At 31.4% G+C, this 13,789-nt stretch overlaps 1 protein-coding gene across 6 annotated transcripts in view; it reads left to right on the plus strand.

Moving 5' to 3' along the window:
- The window catches only part of SLC4A10 (solute carrier family 4 member 10), a 300,268-nt gene that overhangs the window by 187,772 nt on the left and 98,707 nt on the right, over positions 1-13,789 (plus strand). For 3 of the 6 annotated variants that reach the window (XM_036116753.2, XM_078070882.1, XM_078070880.1), the window contains exons 7-8: positions 9,121-9,212; positions 10,180-10,269. In XM_036116753.2, the coding sequence (XP_035972646.1) occupies positions 9,121-9,212; positions 10,180-10,269 (182 nt within the window). The remainder of the gene's footprint in view (positions 1-9,120; positions 9,213-10,179; positions 10,270-13,789) is intronic. The other 3 variants (XM_078070881.1, XM_078070884.1, XM_078070883.1) reach the window with 3 other exon arrangements.

Consider the following 13,789-nt stretch of genomic DNA (forward strand, 5'->3'; position numbering starts at 1 on the left):
CCACACCAATCACTGTTTTTTAGCAATCGTGACTTACTCTTTATGGCTTGTGCTTCAGACTGTTTTATCATTCTTTTGTATTTTGTTCTCTCCTTGCATCTATTTGAACCTTCATCATTTACCCTGAAGAAGTTGCTTAGGAATCTCTCGTTAGATCCATCCTTTCTATTAGTATTGTGAAGGAAAATAAACTTATCGTGAGGATGATACGAGTTTGTTAAACTTTCATCAGCTATAAAAATTCCCAGTTTTAAAAGATAAAAATTAATGAAAAGTAATTTCAAATGCTGTACTAGAAAAACTCTGACTTGCACAAATGCACTAAAGCATGTATATTTCCGCATGGACTATTTTATGTCATTTCCCTCCTACTTTCCAAAGCTGTAGTGATGCCTTAAATACAAACGCATGAAAATGAGTTTTCTCCACATTGTGCTTTAAATGGGATTTTTAAACCAATTCTTCTACTACTGAATCAAATATATACATATAGAAGAAATGCTTTAATAAATCAATGGAGATGATTAGATGTACTATTGTTTCAGAGCATGAAACCAGTTCTTAATGGCAAAATGATTTTTGAAATACTTATTTGATTTTTTAAATCATTGCCGTTATATAACAGTCTGTAGTTGTGCATACACAGGTATCCCCTGCTTTCTGAAAATTCACGTTATGCCACTTCACTTTGGTTCTTTTTAAACATTTATTTATTTGAGAGAAAGAGCATGCACGTGTGCACGTGGGGGTAGGGCAGAGGGAGAGGGAGAGAGAGAATCTCCAGCAAACTCGCTTCTGAGCATGGAGGACAATGCTGGGCTCAATCCCATGCCCTTGAGATCATGACCTGAGCTGAAATTGAGCTGGTCGCTTAACCCACTGAGCCACCCAGGTGCCCCATGCAACTTCACTTTTATGAAAGACCTGCATTAGTACCTATTTTAATTAACCAAAAGAAATCCAAAGAGGATTTTGCTTTTACAAAAAAAGCTGTTACTGTACTCTTGTAGGTCTTAAAAGTGAAGTGCCATAAGGCAAACTTCCAGAAAGTGGGGGATACTCTTCACTTTGTGCCATTTTGGCTTATGAAGGGTTTCATAGGAACACTACTTCTGTATAGCAAGGGAAACCTGTCGTCAGTTCAATTAAGTACTTTATAACATATACCAACTTGTGTTTGTAGATTCCACTGAGCATATTGAGAATTTATGACTTGCTTTAAATCACATTATATATTCAAAATATATTCTAAATCACAATTTGCTTTAAAATATGTTATACATAAAAATGACAAAGTGAAGGTTTTATATTCTGAGACTTAATTTAAATGTAGTACTTTTATTATGCTTATAATACTAGAACTTATTTGGGTATGATGATATTAAAACAACAGATTCAGATATTTACTAATTTTGACATTGGGCTTATGTCTACATGATTCTGAAGACCTTATTAAATATCTCTATGAACTAACTCTCTATGAATGCAAGCACATTTAAAAAAATTCTGCCTTCATTTGATTACTTTTAATAGAAATCATACAATAAAATATACGTCTTTAAGAAGGATTTGTGTTTGTTTAAAAATGCAAGGCTTGTGGATTGTGAACTAGCCGTAATTTATATTTCAAATTCCACCGGGAATAATGTTTACCATAAAATAACTTTATTGCATTTTATTCATGGAGGGAAGAAGGTAATGAATTTACTGGATGACTAATTTATTGAAATATCATGTAGACCTAGACACAGTATTTGATACTGCTTTAAACTTCTGGTAAACATAAGAAGAAATGATAGAAATATAGTCTTGAATCACAAGTCTACATATAGATACATAGAGATACAAAGTTTTCTGAAAGCCTACTTTCTGCCTTACTGAGGCAAATGCTTAGTTTTTCTGAAAACTAGAATGTGAGTAGTTCTGAAGTGATTCTGTCACTATCTGTCTAATCAGCCTTTATCTAAACACGTAGAGATCTTTTTGAGGCACACATTAGGGTAATAAAAACTTGGAAACATTTTTAATAAGATTCATATACCCAATTAAGTATTGTTGTAGAGTATGCTGTCAGAAATGGTTTTCTAAGCCTAGGCTTATAACACCTCCTTGTGACTCTGTTTTGCTTCTTCATACACTTTGCATAATTATGTGTGTTGAGAATTCTGAAAATATGTATAGACTTCACCAATTTAGAGATAAATCTCCTATCCAGAAGTGAAAAAAAGTGTGAAAGACCTTTATTACTAAGGTTCTCAATCTACTTAGGAACGCTAAAAACTGACAAATTCTAGATAAACAAACAAATCGAAATTTGTAGCCGTAAATAGAGATTTGACATTGTTTCAAAATATGCAATGGAGATTTATTTTTTGTGTACAGTAGTACAAAGAGATGCAGAAGGATTTTAAGAAATCCAAAAGGGTGAAAACAATATTCTCATTGTTAAAAAAAAATTCTTCAGAGTATTTCATGCAAAAAGATTGACTTTTTTCTTTTAAGATTATAGAATAGGAATTAAATGGAATGAAGATTTTCTAGAAACTTGAAAACAGAAAATATTTTCCTTCCCCAGCATAGGGATAGAAATAAGCCCCCTCTTGTTTTTAATATACTTTCACTTTTGAGGCAATTTTGAGGAAATTCCCTCAAAAATGAACTGATATTTATATAAAGAAGTCTAAAAAAGAGAATAAGGTTTCTACTTCCTTAATTGACTTTTCCTTAAGCATTATTACCTTGGTAGTAATTCCAAGAGTTAATTAAATTCAGATATTTCAATCTGAGTCTCAAATGTGGATCTTCCCCATTTTATAGATTTGATATGCGAGATAGTGATTTCCTTGCTCCTTTCCTCCCCAAGTCTGCACTATTTTGTTCATAACTTTTTTAGTGATTTGTGATAATTTGTCAGTCTCACCTCTAAATACGTTAGCTTTACTTTTTTGTATAATTCTTTTTCTTGGTGTTTTGCACATTCTCTTAAGGGCTAAGTTGCAGGATGCTGTGGATTCACCGTGCATTTGAATGCCGCCATGCTGTGTTTAACTTTCACTTTTCATTAAGCATCAAAACTGTGAGAATTAAATGTCTGATTCTGATGTTTCAATAAAAAGTGACAGTTACATTTGGCAAAACAACAGCAAAAAAATAATAGAAAAATAATATCTTCTTTAACATTAAAACTCTGAAAAAGATATGGGTAGAAAGTACTCAGAATAAATATATCAACAATAGTCAGTAATTCCTTGAAACTAGGAGGACTTTCTAAAAATAAAAATAACACTTGTGTTTAAATCATCTGAAAAGTAAATATATCAATATTTGGTATTTATCATTTAGGTCATGCATTCGATTATGTTTTGAGACATTGGATTACAAATCTAATATAAAATATTATTAACCTACTGATAATACTTGTATGTTTTAAAAATAATTTAACACTGATGTGTTTGCTCAGGTGTAGGTTATTCTCATTCCACTGTATCCCACTAATAATTCTAACTCTATTTCTTTTCCTTCACATATCTTTTCTCCCTCCTGTTATGAATATTTTCCAGTTGCATCTTTTATTTAGGATCACAAAAGGAGTTACAGAGCAGAAGGTCTCTAACTTACTTTCAAAACCATAGGTTACTGGAGAACATTTAGATTTGGAAGGATTGGATATGAGTTGATTCTGTAGGCCTGCGTAGATCCCAGCCCTTAAAATAATGTACACATGTGTATTGTGAATGATTTTTATTTATGGCTTTTGGAAATCAGTTTTATTGCCTTATAATCACTACTTTTACAAATGCTGTACTTTTTATTTTCAGATGTATAATGTTTTTTATGTGTTGAGATATTTATATGCTTTCATGTTTTTTAAATATTCTGGTCTCATAAGTAAGATAACAAAGAGTTTAAAAATTATTCCACATAATGTTTTACCTTGGAAGAAAAAAAACCTAGAATTATAAGTCTTGAATTTCTTGAATTTCTAATTTCAAGAATTACTTGAAAGAAAACATGTTAAAAGATTCACATAGATGTCAGAAGTAAACATTGTTATTCAATAAAGGTATTTTCCATTGCTCCAAAAAAAATCGAGGTGACTTGTTAACAAAACTGACAGTTCTGTTCAGAGGCTATATTGTTGTTACTAAGTTTTGGAATATCAAGACTAGATATTAACAGCAAAAAGAGGTCTAATATGATGTGTTTAAATTTATTATTTCTTATATTACATTAATTATTGTCAGGCATACTAATTTTTCTCCAAGTTTAATTATGTACATACTTTTTATGTTTTTGAAATGTAGCTCACCTAATCAACATTTTCTAAATATTTAGCCTTTCTTTCTTCATGTTTTCTATTCCCATGAATAAATGTATTGTTACACATATATGTACTTTGTCATTCATCTTTATATTTCTTTATTTTGCTCTGTCTTGTGTCTGTCTCTAACAGGCTCATCTCATCTCTGTACCTCCCTCATCTCCTACCCTTTGGGTACTCTAAATGCGTTGAAGGTTTCTGAGGTAGTGTAAATCAGCTTGGTCTCAAGGTTAATAGTAACGTACCTTTATGTCTTCATCCCAGTTTCCTTCAATACACATGAGTTTCAGCAGATTAAGCAGTAGCAAATAATGCTATTCTTAAGTGATATGTTATTCTCCTATTGATTTGAATTTGGCCAAATAGCAGTTAAAAAGCTGCTGTTTTATACAACACTTATGTACATAATTTATTTAAAGAAGAAGAAAACTATAGGTGAGGGCTTAAATGAGTTAATATGATACTTTACAGATATTTTGAGAATATATTTTACAGTTGTGTTTCCATAATGCGATTCTTTAATGATACTGACATTACTTAAAATAAAAAAAATAATACTTTTGACATAATTTCATGTTCCCTCCCCACAACTTTTTGAAGAGGAAAATGACTATGCCAGTCTCATAATGGACTTAATGAAAAATTTATGAAGTAACAAGTAGAATGGCAGAGTTTTCATTTTCTAATTAGCAGTTACTTAAATTACTCTCAGTTTTCTCCTATGCTTGCCCCACATATTGTATAATTTGCTTTGGAAAAATACGTGGTCTATAATAACTTTTTTATCTGACTGGTATATGCTCCCTCATGGAAGTCCAGAGGAAAAAATGAATTCATGACTCAAAGGAAAATTAATTCAAGCAGTTGCTAATATGAATACTACATAATATGCACTTTGATTAATAAGATGTATGACAAATATTAGAGTTTTGGATTTAAGATGGTGAACTAGTTGAGTTTAAAAGCCTGGAAAAATATGGGTGCCTGGCTGGTTCAGTTGGTAAAGCATGTGACTCTTGTCCTTGGGGTCATGAGTTCAAACCCCATATTGGGTATAGAGACCACTTAAAAAATAAATAAATTTATAAAAGCCTGGAAAACTAAACATATGTAGGCTGATGTTAGGTTTCTTTAATGTTTACATTTAAATAGTCATGACCATCTCCCAGTTAATACTAATGGTGTCCATTTTTCATTTGTTTTTGAATAATTTACTCTAAATATAATTAGGCTGCTGAGTTAATAAATGTCTCTCTCTCTCTCTTTTCTGGGTAGTCATCTTCATGCCTCAAAATTATTTAGATATTATAATAACAGATGTGATTAAACATTGCAATGACATTTATTTATAGGATATATTAATATGGTTAGTGACCAATGGGTAAAATGAAGGTAATATAAAGAAATAGATAAAAATATGTAAGTTCAAAAGCATTGTGGTATCATGATTAGAAAGAGTATCATGAAAATTAGCATTCATAAAGCTTCCACACATATATGTGAATGCTAAATCCTAACATTATACCATTTTCTCCTGGAGGGAAAAATATCCTAACAAATTCTTTGTTATTCTATTAGAAAAAATACTCTCACTTTTGGTTGAAGGTAAAATCCTATACCTGAAAATTGGCATTCCATGAATTACTATTGTTTTAAACATCAGAGAGAAAATAAGGGATGCCCTTTCAAAATCTGTATTTACTGATTCTTCTTATATAAAAGTATTTAAGTTAATAAAAGTTGTTTTGAAATCCAAGCCCATCCCCTTCTGAAAGGCAGTAATTTTTGGAAAAACTAAAGAGATCAGTTTACAAAGACAAAGACTAAGTCATAAAATTTATTTTAATTTATGGAATTTTTGGTCATCCAACAGACTATGCTTCATGATTTAGTTATATATATATATTAATATATTAGATAGAACTAGATATATAACACATACAATTTTAAGCCCCTTAAAGACTTCTTTTTTTTCAAAATAACCTAAACCAAACTTGTCAGTTTAATTATTAAATAATAGTATCTATGTATTTTTCTGCATCCTGCTAAGTTTTCAGAAACTACCTTGAAGATACAAACATTTAATGCCTATTGTTTCATTTTAACAAATTAATGTACATATTAAGAAATAAAATTTGGAGTTCTCTTTAAACTTTGCAGGACTGATGTGATTAAATATATTTATTACTAATAATTACCTCTATTATTTAACTATTACCTCTGAAATATAAAACATATCAAATTTGTGGCTTATATTTCTATAGCATAGGTTGATAGTTTGAATGCCTTTCTCTTATATTAGCATACATTCTATTCACATATCTAGAATTTAGAACTTGCAAGAAATTTCCTATCACTTCCTATGTCTTCTGCTAGTTAAGTACTCTCCACTAGGTCCTTATTCATATCGCTTAAAATATTCATAAAGATAGATTTCAAATCTCTTCCTGATTATCACCTTTATGAGGTAATATTTTGTAATATTTTCATCATCTTAGAACAAGAATAGAATAGAACAATAAATCTCAAAGTGTTAATATTTACAAGAGGAAATGCAAGTGCCAATGTTTTAAAGATAGCACATGAGCTGAAGGTAATTTATAAAATATTCTGCTTTTAAAGTATATATATGAAAACACAGGCTATCCAATTTCTTCAGATTTTAAGTTATGGCATATTTTCTATCCAATTAAATCTCTTCAAAGTGGGTGATTTTGCATTGGGTTGATTCTCTTTTTGTTTGTATTTGCTGACCAAATTAAATAATTGTCCCTCCATGTAGGTTTATATCACATGAAATAAATTATTATAAGAAAGCCAATATATGTTTATTTAATTTTTCCACGCCTTGAATTTCACCACTCAATTTTACGAACATTCAGTAAATTTAAGTTTAAATAAATCTAATGTTCTAATTCATGAAAATATGGAGAAATGATGTGAAACTGGTGATTGAAGACATCTGTTAGTAGCACAAATGCATTATGTAAAAGGTTTTTTTAAAATTACAGTTATTATTTTGAGAATGATAAATGAAATGGCTGCTAATGAACAGTTCACAGTCATAGCCGCACATGGCGGTTAGAAATGGGAGAATGAAAATAACTGATGCAGTTTACGTCTATCATTTCTCTGAAGCTCATATATGTCTTGGAATATGATATAATCAGAATTTGTGCACATGGTTGGAGGTAAATTTGCTTTAAAAATTCATTTTTAATATGCTGGCTAATTGAACATAATAATAATAAAAAATAAAAATTAAAAATAAAAATTCATTTTTAAATCTTCACCAAATGTATTATTTTACTTTGTGTAGTGAAAGCAGAGAAATACTGAAGTTTTGGAAGAATCTTAAATCCATTACTTTCTGGTAATATAACAATTTTAAAACATAACAAAATTGTACTTATGAATAAATGACCCCTGCCTGAGAGGCTTAATCATTCCAACAGCAAAATTATAGTTAATATTTGAAAGCAAATTATTAGTATTTTAAGTCATACTTGGTAATTTCTAGGTAACAAAGAATAAGTGGGATTTCAGGAGAGAATTTAAAGAAAAGGTTCTATTTGTATATACGTTAATAGTTTAGAGAAGGTCGGATAAGTACAGATTCTAGTAAGTGGAGATGAGACTAAAGCTGAACTTTGAATAAAATTGGGATTTAGGTAGCGTACAGAGAAGAAGCAGGCAGAGAGACGAGAGAGTATTTCTGTCTAAGGCTGAGGTGAGTAAGAGCAGTAATTTGGGGTCACTGAGTAATGGTCATAACTATGGTCAAACCTGGGTTGCCATTACTCATTTCACAGCAAAAGTAGTAAGTGAGGAGGGGGGGAGGTTAGGGAAAAAGAAAGATGCAAGTGAAAGTAAGCAGAGCTTGTTAATTTTAACACTTAATTGCTGAATATGGACAGATTTCAGATAAGCTGTGATTGAAAAAGATGTTTCGTATTTTGTGAAGAGTGGAATTTAATTACCCATTGTCACATCCCCACCTCTACTGTCCATTTAACTAATATCATAATCTTCCCTCTAATGGGGAAAAGACTACAAAGTAATTAAGTTGCTGGTTAGTGTTAATGGAAAACTAATGCAATTCAAGTTTATTGGTCTTTTCTCATGCAGGGCAATATCAGTATACTTACATAATTGAAGAGTAACAAGGATAAAATCATATTCACAGGGTCTGTACTGTGTAAGGGAAAGGTATTTCTAACTGCCCCTGTCATATAGTAATCTCTAGAAGTTTTTGTCAAAGCATTTTTTTGTCATTGTCTGTAATTTGGCATTCCATGAATTACTATTGTTTTAAATATGCTGTGTATTCAGATATATCTGAATAAATATTCGGATAAATATTTGCCCTTTTAAAAAAATACATTTTTAATTCTTCAGGTTGAGCTTAAATCATAGATATCTATCTTGTCATATATATATATACATGTCATATATATATCATTAGTTTTGGATGAAATTTAGAAATCAATGATGTTTCAAAACCATGATTAGATTTAAATATTTTGTAGATGATCTTCTTCATAGAGAATAACCACTTAGCTATGGAGTTTTAATCTGAGAATTGGCTTTTTTTTCCTTGACTGAATTCTCCCATTTCTATCTGTAACTGACAAATAAGAGTATTTGTATTGATATAGATCTATTTATATTGACCCTTCATGCTTACCTCATAAACTCATTAAGAAAACTATTTTAGCCTAGATTAATTCATATTTCACTCAATCTGTCTAGAATTATGTAAGTAATTGTTTGTATTCTGTAATAACAATTTCTTTTAGCAGGTCAGGTTGTTTCTCCTCAGTCTGCTCCAGCCTGTGTTGAAAATAAAAATGATGTGAGCAGAGAAAACAGCACTGTTGACTTTAGTAAGGTAAGCTTTTCTCTCTCATTTAAGTAAGCCACTGAGTTATTACTAGAAATTACTACCCATTTTAAGAGGTGTTGACACAACTTTTTGCATGCATTTTTTTTTGTTTCTTAGCCAAAGCTTGATACTGTTATAGATGATGTTAGCATTTAAGTTCACATGTAACGTTTTGCTTATTCACAAAACCAGATGTGTAAGATTTATGTATAGTCTTCAGGTTTCAGCCACTTGGTATAATGTATCTCTTCCAGAAAAACAGGATAGCTGGACTTCACAGAAAATTTAACAGAAGTTTATTGTTTAAAACGATTGCTAGTTTTTTTTTTTCCAAAATCATTTTTCTTCTATCTGTGGAAAAACAAACCATATGATATAAACTTAATTGTAATTGAGGAAGGCCTTAGTGTAAGGAAACACTAGACCTGATAAGACTGAACAGAGTTTTGAATAAAAATATAATAACAACTGATTCTGTTGAGGGATACATCTAAATAGAGACAATTCAGATGAGATCATTTACTTGAACATGTTCTAAGAAAATAGAAGACATGTGGCTTTGGTTAGCAAATTCCTGACAGTGTATATGTGCTCTCGTAGGCTATGGCAAACTAACACTTGACCAGGAAAGAGGAGTTTCCATATTGATGAACAATAAAGAGGGTCAACAATTCTCTTTATCTGAGTGGCTGAAACAGTAGTAACCAAGAGTGATTTTCTCCCGCCTGAAAGCACTTAGCACTGGCAATGACTGTAACAGTGGGAGGAGGTGGGAATGGGAGGCAGAGTAGAAGTTGCCTGCATCGAGCTTCTGAAGATTAATGGCGATCAGCTCCTTGTCGCTGTTTCAGAATGCCTCTGCCAGTGCCTAAATGGTCTAGGTCTAGTCATGTGCATGTTATCCCTCTGGTGCCTGGTGGAGTCTCCGTGGGAGCACGGTGTACCAGCTTAAGTCTGTTAATTATGCGTGCAGGGACTGGGAGGCCAACAAAAGGGGCATACTAGTCCCTGTGGGATGAAACAAAGGCATGAAAAAGGACCTCCACACCAGCAAGAGAGAGAGGTGAGGGCATACTTGGGCTGTCTTTCTACAGTGGTTCAAAGCTCATTTCACCATATGGAGGCATGTGATTCAAATATTAAGCCGGTTCAAATGTATTATTCCATTTGCCGCTCCAAAAAAACATATCTTTTTAAAGCATTACATCTTCATTCATCTGCAAGTTGGAATAAAATTGTCGCAAGCTGCCATACATTTAATTTCTGAAATTCTTCATTTGAAACAATATCTTAAAAACAATGACATAAAAAGTTGCTAACTTATTTATGCAGGCACTAACAGTATAACAAGGGCACATTTAACACTCTCAAAAACAATGATAATGCATCACATCCTTTGAAATAAACTACCTTTAACTTTTTTAAAGGATATAACCCCTTGACACTGAATTTTATATCTCCATATCATTTTTCTTTTAGTTCTCTGACCTACCTTTGCAGCCTTCACAAATGCTTTATTACATCTGAAAGAAAATGAATACTGTCAATTGGGGAGAGTAGTCTTATCTTCAGGTCCCCCCAAACAATTAGAACTACAGAAGAGACAAAAATATGTATCTTTCCTTTAATCCTTGTCTTCCTTATTGCATTTCCAATCACTGGTCCATTTCATCTTTTAACAGGCAAGTGAAATTTCTATAGCCCTCTACTCAGTGCCCACCATGTCTATTCCCCAGTCTCTTGTCCATATCGTGGCACATTGGAAAGAACATGGCTTTTGAGAAAGAACATCAGATCTTGAATCCTAACTCTAGCATTTATAAGCTATCTGATCTTGGAGAAGTTCTCTGAACCTCAGCTTTCTCATACGTAAAATAAGAACAATATTACCTATTTCCAATTTTGTTGTAAAGATTAAATGAGGTAATATATAGAGAGAGCCTGGCAGAGTCCTGAGCATATAGCAGATATTCAATAAAAAGTGGTTATTATTATTGTCATTGTTGTTGCTAATATTAGGGGAAATATATCAAAAATAAATACTAGACCAGAATTTAATATGTGTTGGTCTCCCCTGGATGTCTAGTGCCTTGAATGGTGCTTGGGATGTATTTGTTGAATGAATCCTATGAGATTTAATGTAATTTAAGCCTTTAGTTCTGGAACTTTTTTTCCAAGTAATACTTCTTACCTGAAAACCTGGGAGGGCAGGGCAATAGGGTTTGAAAAGAACAAATGTGATCCACCATTATGGAGACAAATTTAGTGCCGGATTTTACAGATACACAAGTTAAGGGATTTTAGCTCTGATGATTTCAGTTTGGTAGTGAATTTATGAAAGCTCAGCTAGTCTCCAGGTTACTTTGGCTATGTTAATATTTAAGCTTTAATATGTAGATTCCAAACCCAAGTAGAATTTTGAGATGTTAAGGGGGGAAAAAAAGTCTTTATTCATTTCATATGACTCAATACTGTATCCTAGGTACCTTCAATCTACATATTTTTAACCCTTCCAATGGATAAGCTCATCAAATCTATTAATTTGAGGAATGTTTTTGAATATAATCTGAGTTGTCAGGTTTTTGCTTCCCATAATGCTTTTAAAAAGCAGAGGTGTCAAAACACTCTATATCTTTTTGTTTTTTAAACTGTCATGTAGAAGATGGCTATTTTAGTATTTCCCAGATGTTGGTGGTGTTTCTCTTATTTCAAATGACCCAAAGAAGACTTCACGTTATTTTCTATGTGGAAGGAACTTTCTTCTGCATCTATCTTTAGTATGTGAAACATATTACAATGAGTGGATTTTTAAATCCTTGAACTATAGGAAACCTTAGAAATCTTCTCATTTAGAGAGTGAGAAAGCTGAATCCCAAAGAGAGTAAGAGAGCTGCTCAAGATCACTGGCTGGTTAGTGTTACAACACCATATCTCCCCAGAGAATCCCTATTAATTTTCTTGTGCTTTCTATAATGGGCTTAGGACTTAAACTTTCTCCCTAAAGTCCCATCACTGTTTCCTTCACATCTCAGCGTGTGGCTTGTCCAGACACTTCTTGTTCTGCCATGATCTTCTGTCTAGCCTTGTTCCCTAGAGATATATCTATTTCTCACCTGCAGCTTAAGTACCAAATGCCCAGAATAAAGCTTTCTCTTCCTAGCTTAAAGGTCTAGAGAGCCCAGAAGCATGAGTGTGAATCCATATTCATAAGAGTATATACCTTGATTTCTTCAAGTTCTTCTTCAGAGAACCAGAAAATTCTGGTTTCTTTATGTTCATTCCAACTGCTCGAGTCCACATAAAGATTGTCTTAGAGGTATAATTTAGCCTAGTTCTTCAGAGCAGTTTTAGGTATTTGTAATTTTATAAAAGGTTAAATTGTGGCTCTTAAATATGATCTTTTGTTATATTAAAAGGTAGTTAGATTGTCAGGGTTCTTCTGAATAATATATTAGCACAAATACAAAAATACAGGGCTAATGCAAGAACAATATAACATATAATTGTATAATATAATAATATAATTAATGTATTATATGATCTATTACTCCCAAATATATGACTACCCCAAGAATTATATAATGTAATGAGTATAATATAATGGCTATTCCATATAGATATTATTTAACTATAAATTATTACATTTTAAATCAAAAGACAAATTTGCTAAACATGAAATTATGCTTTTTCTAAATAACAGATATAAATCGATGATATGTTAAGTATTATGTAATGCAAAAAAATTCAAATGCTAGGAACATATATTTACTTTTGTAAAATTAGACTATTTTAGCACACTATGTATTCCTTGATTTAATTAAATGGCCTCTTAAAGCATTTATTTGTATGATTGCCACCAGACTGAGGCACAGACGTCAATAGTTGAGGCTACAGCATTTGTCAAGCAGTAAATGAGTTTATAGAGAGTTTTTTGGGTAGAATTTAAATTTCTCAGTAAAGTTATGACAGGTATTACCAATATAATTCATATTTATCAATTATAAATTTTCTTAAAAAGCTGTTTTCTCACTTTAAATTTTGTTCCAGTGTATTAATATTGTATAATTGTTATTTCCATTGGGGGGGAAAAGGCCCTAAAAGACTTATGAAGATATATTATGCTTTTCTCACAGGACTAATAGTATATAGGTAATCTTTTATTCTCTTCTTAAAAATTTATGCGTTATTGTAAAATTGTAAAACATTACTAATTTAAAGCATTTTCAATGTGTGCATTTCTTCTAGCTACAAAAATAAAAATGAAAATATGATAATAATTCCCATGAAATTTAACCTTCTATTATTAAGGTAAATAAATACTTTGTATCTATAAATTAAAAAGTTAGATTCCATAAAAGGAAAATATTTACCATGTAATATCCCAATGTATATGTTTTATGAGTTTACAAATTTATATTTGGAAGTATTTTTGTAGAATAAAAACTTTAGAATTTATAATATTTGTCATAAATTTTATAGGCAGTTTTGTTTTGTTAAATCATTTTTTTTCTTTAAAATAAAACCTTGGTTCTATTTAATGTTTTTAGTGGAGTACTGCAGATTATTTTTATGTTTAATCCTTG

Source organism: Halichoerus grypus, chromosome 4, assembly GCF_964656455.1.
Source record: "Halichoerus grypus chromosome 4, mHalGry1.hap1.1, whole genome shotgun sequence".
Classification (NCBI taxonomy): Eukaryota; Metazoa; Chordata; class Mammalia; order Carnivora; family Phocidae; genus Halichoerus; species Halichoerus grypus.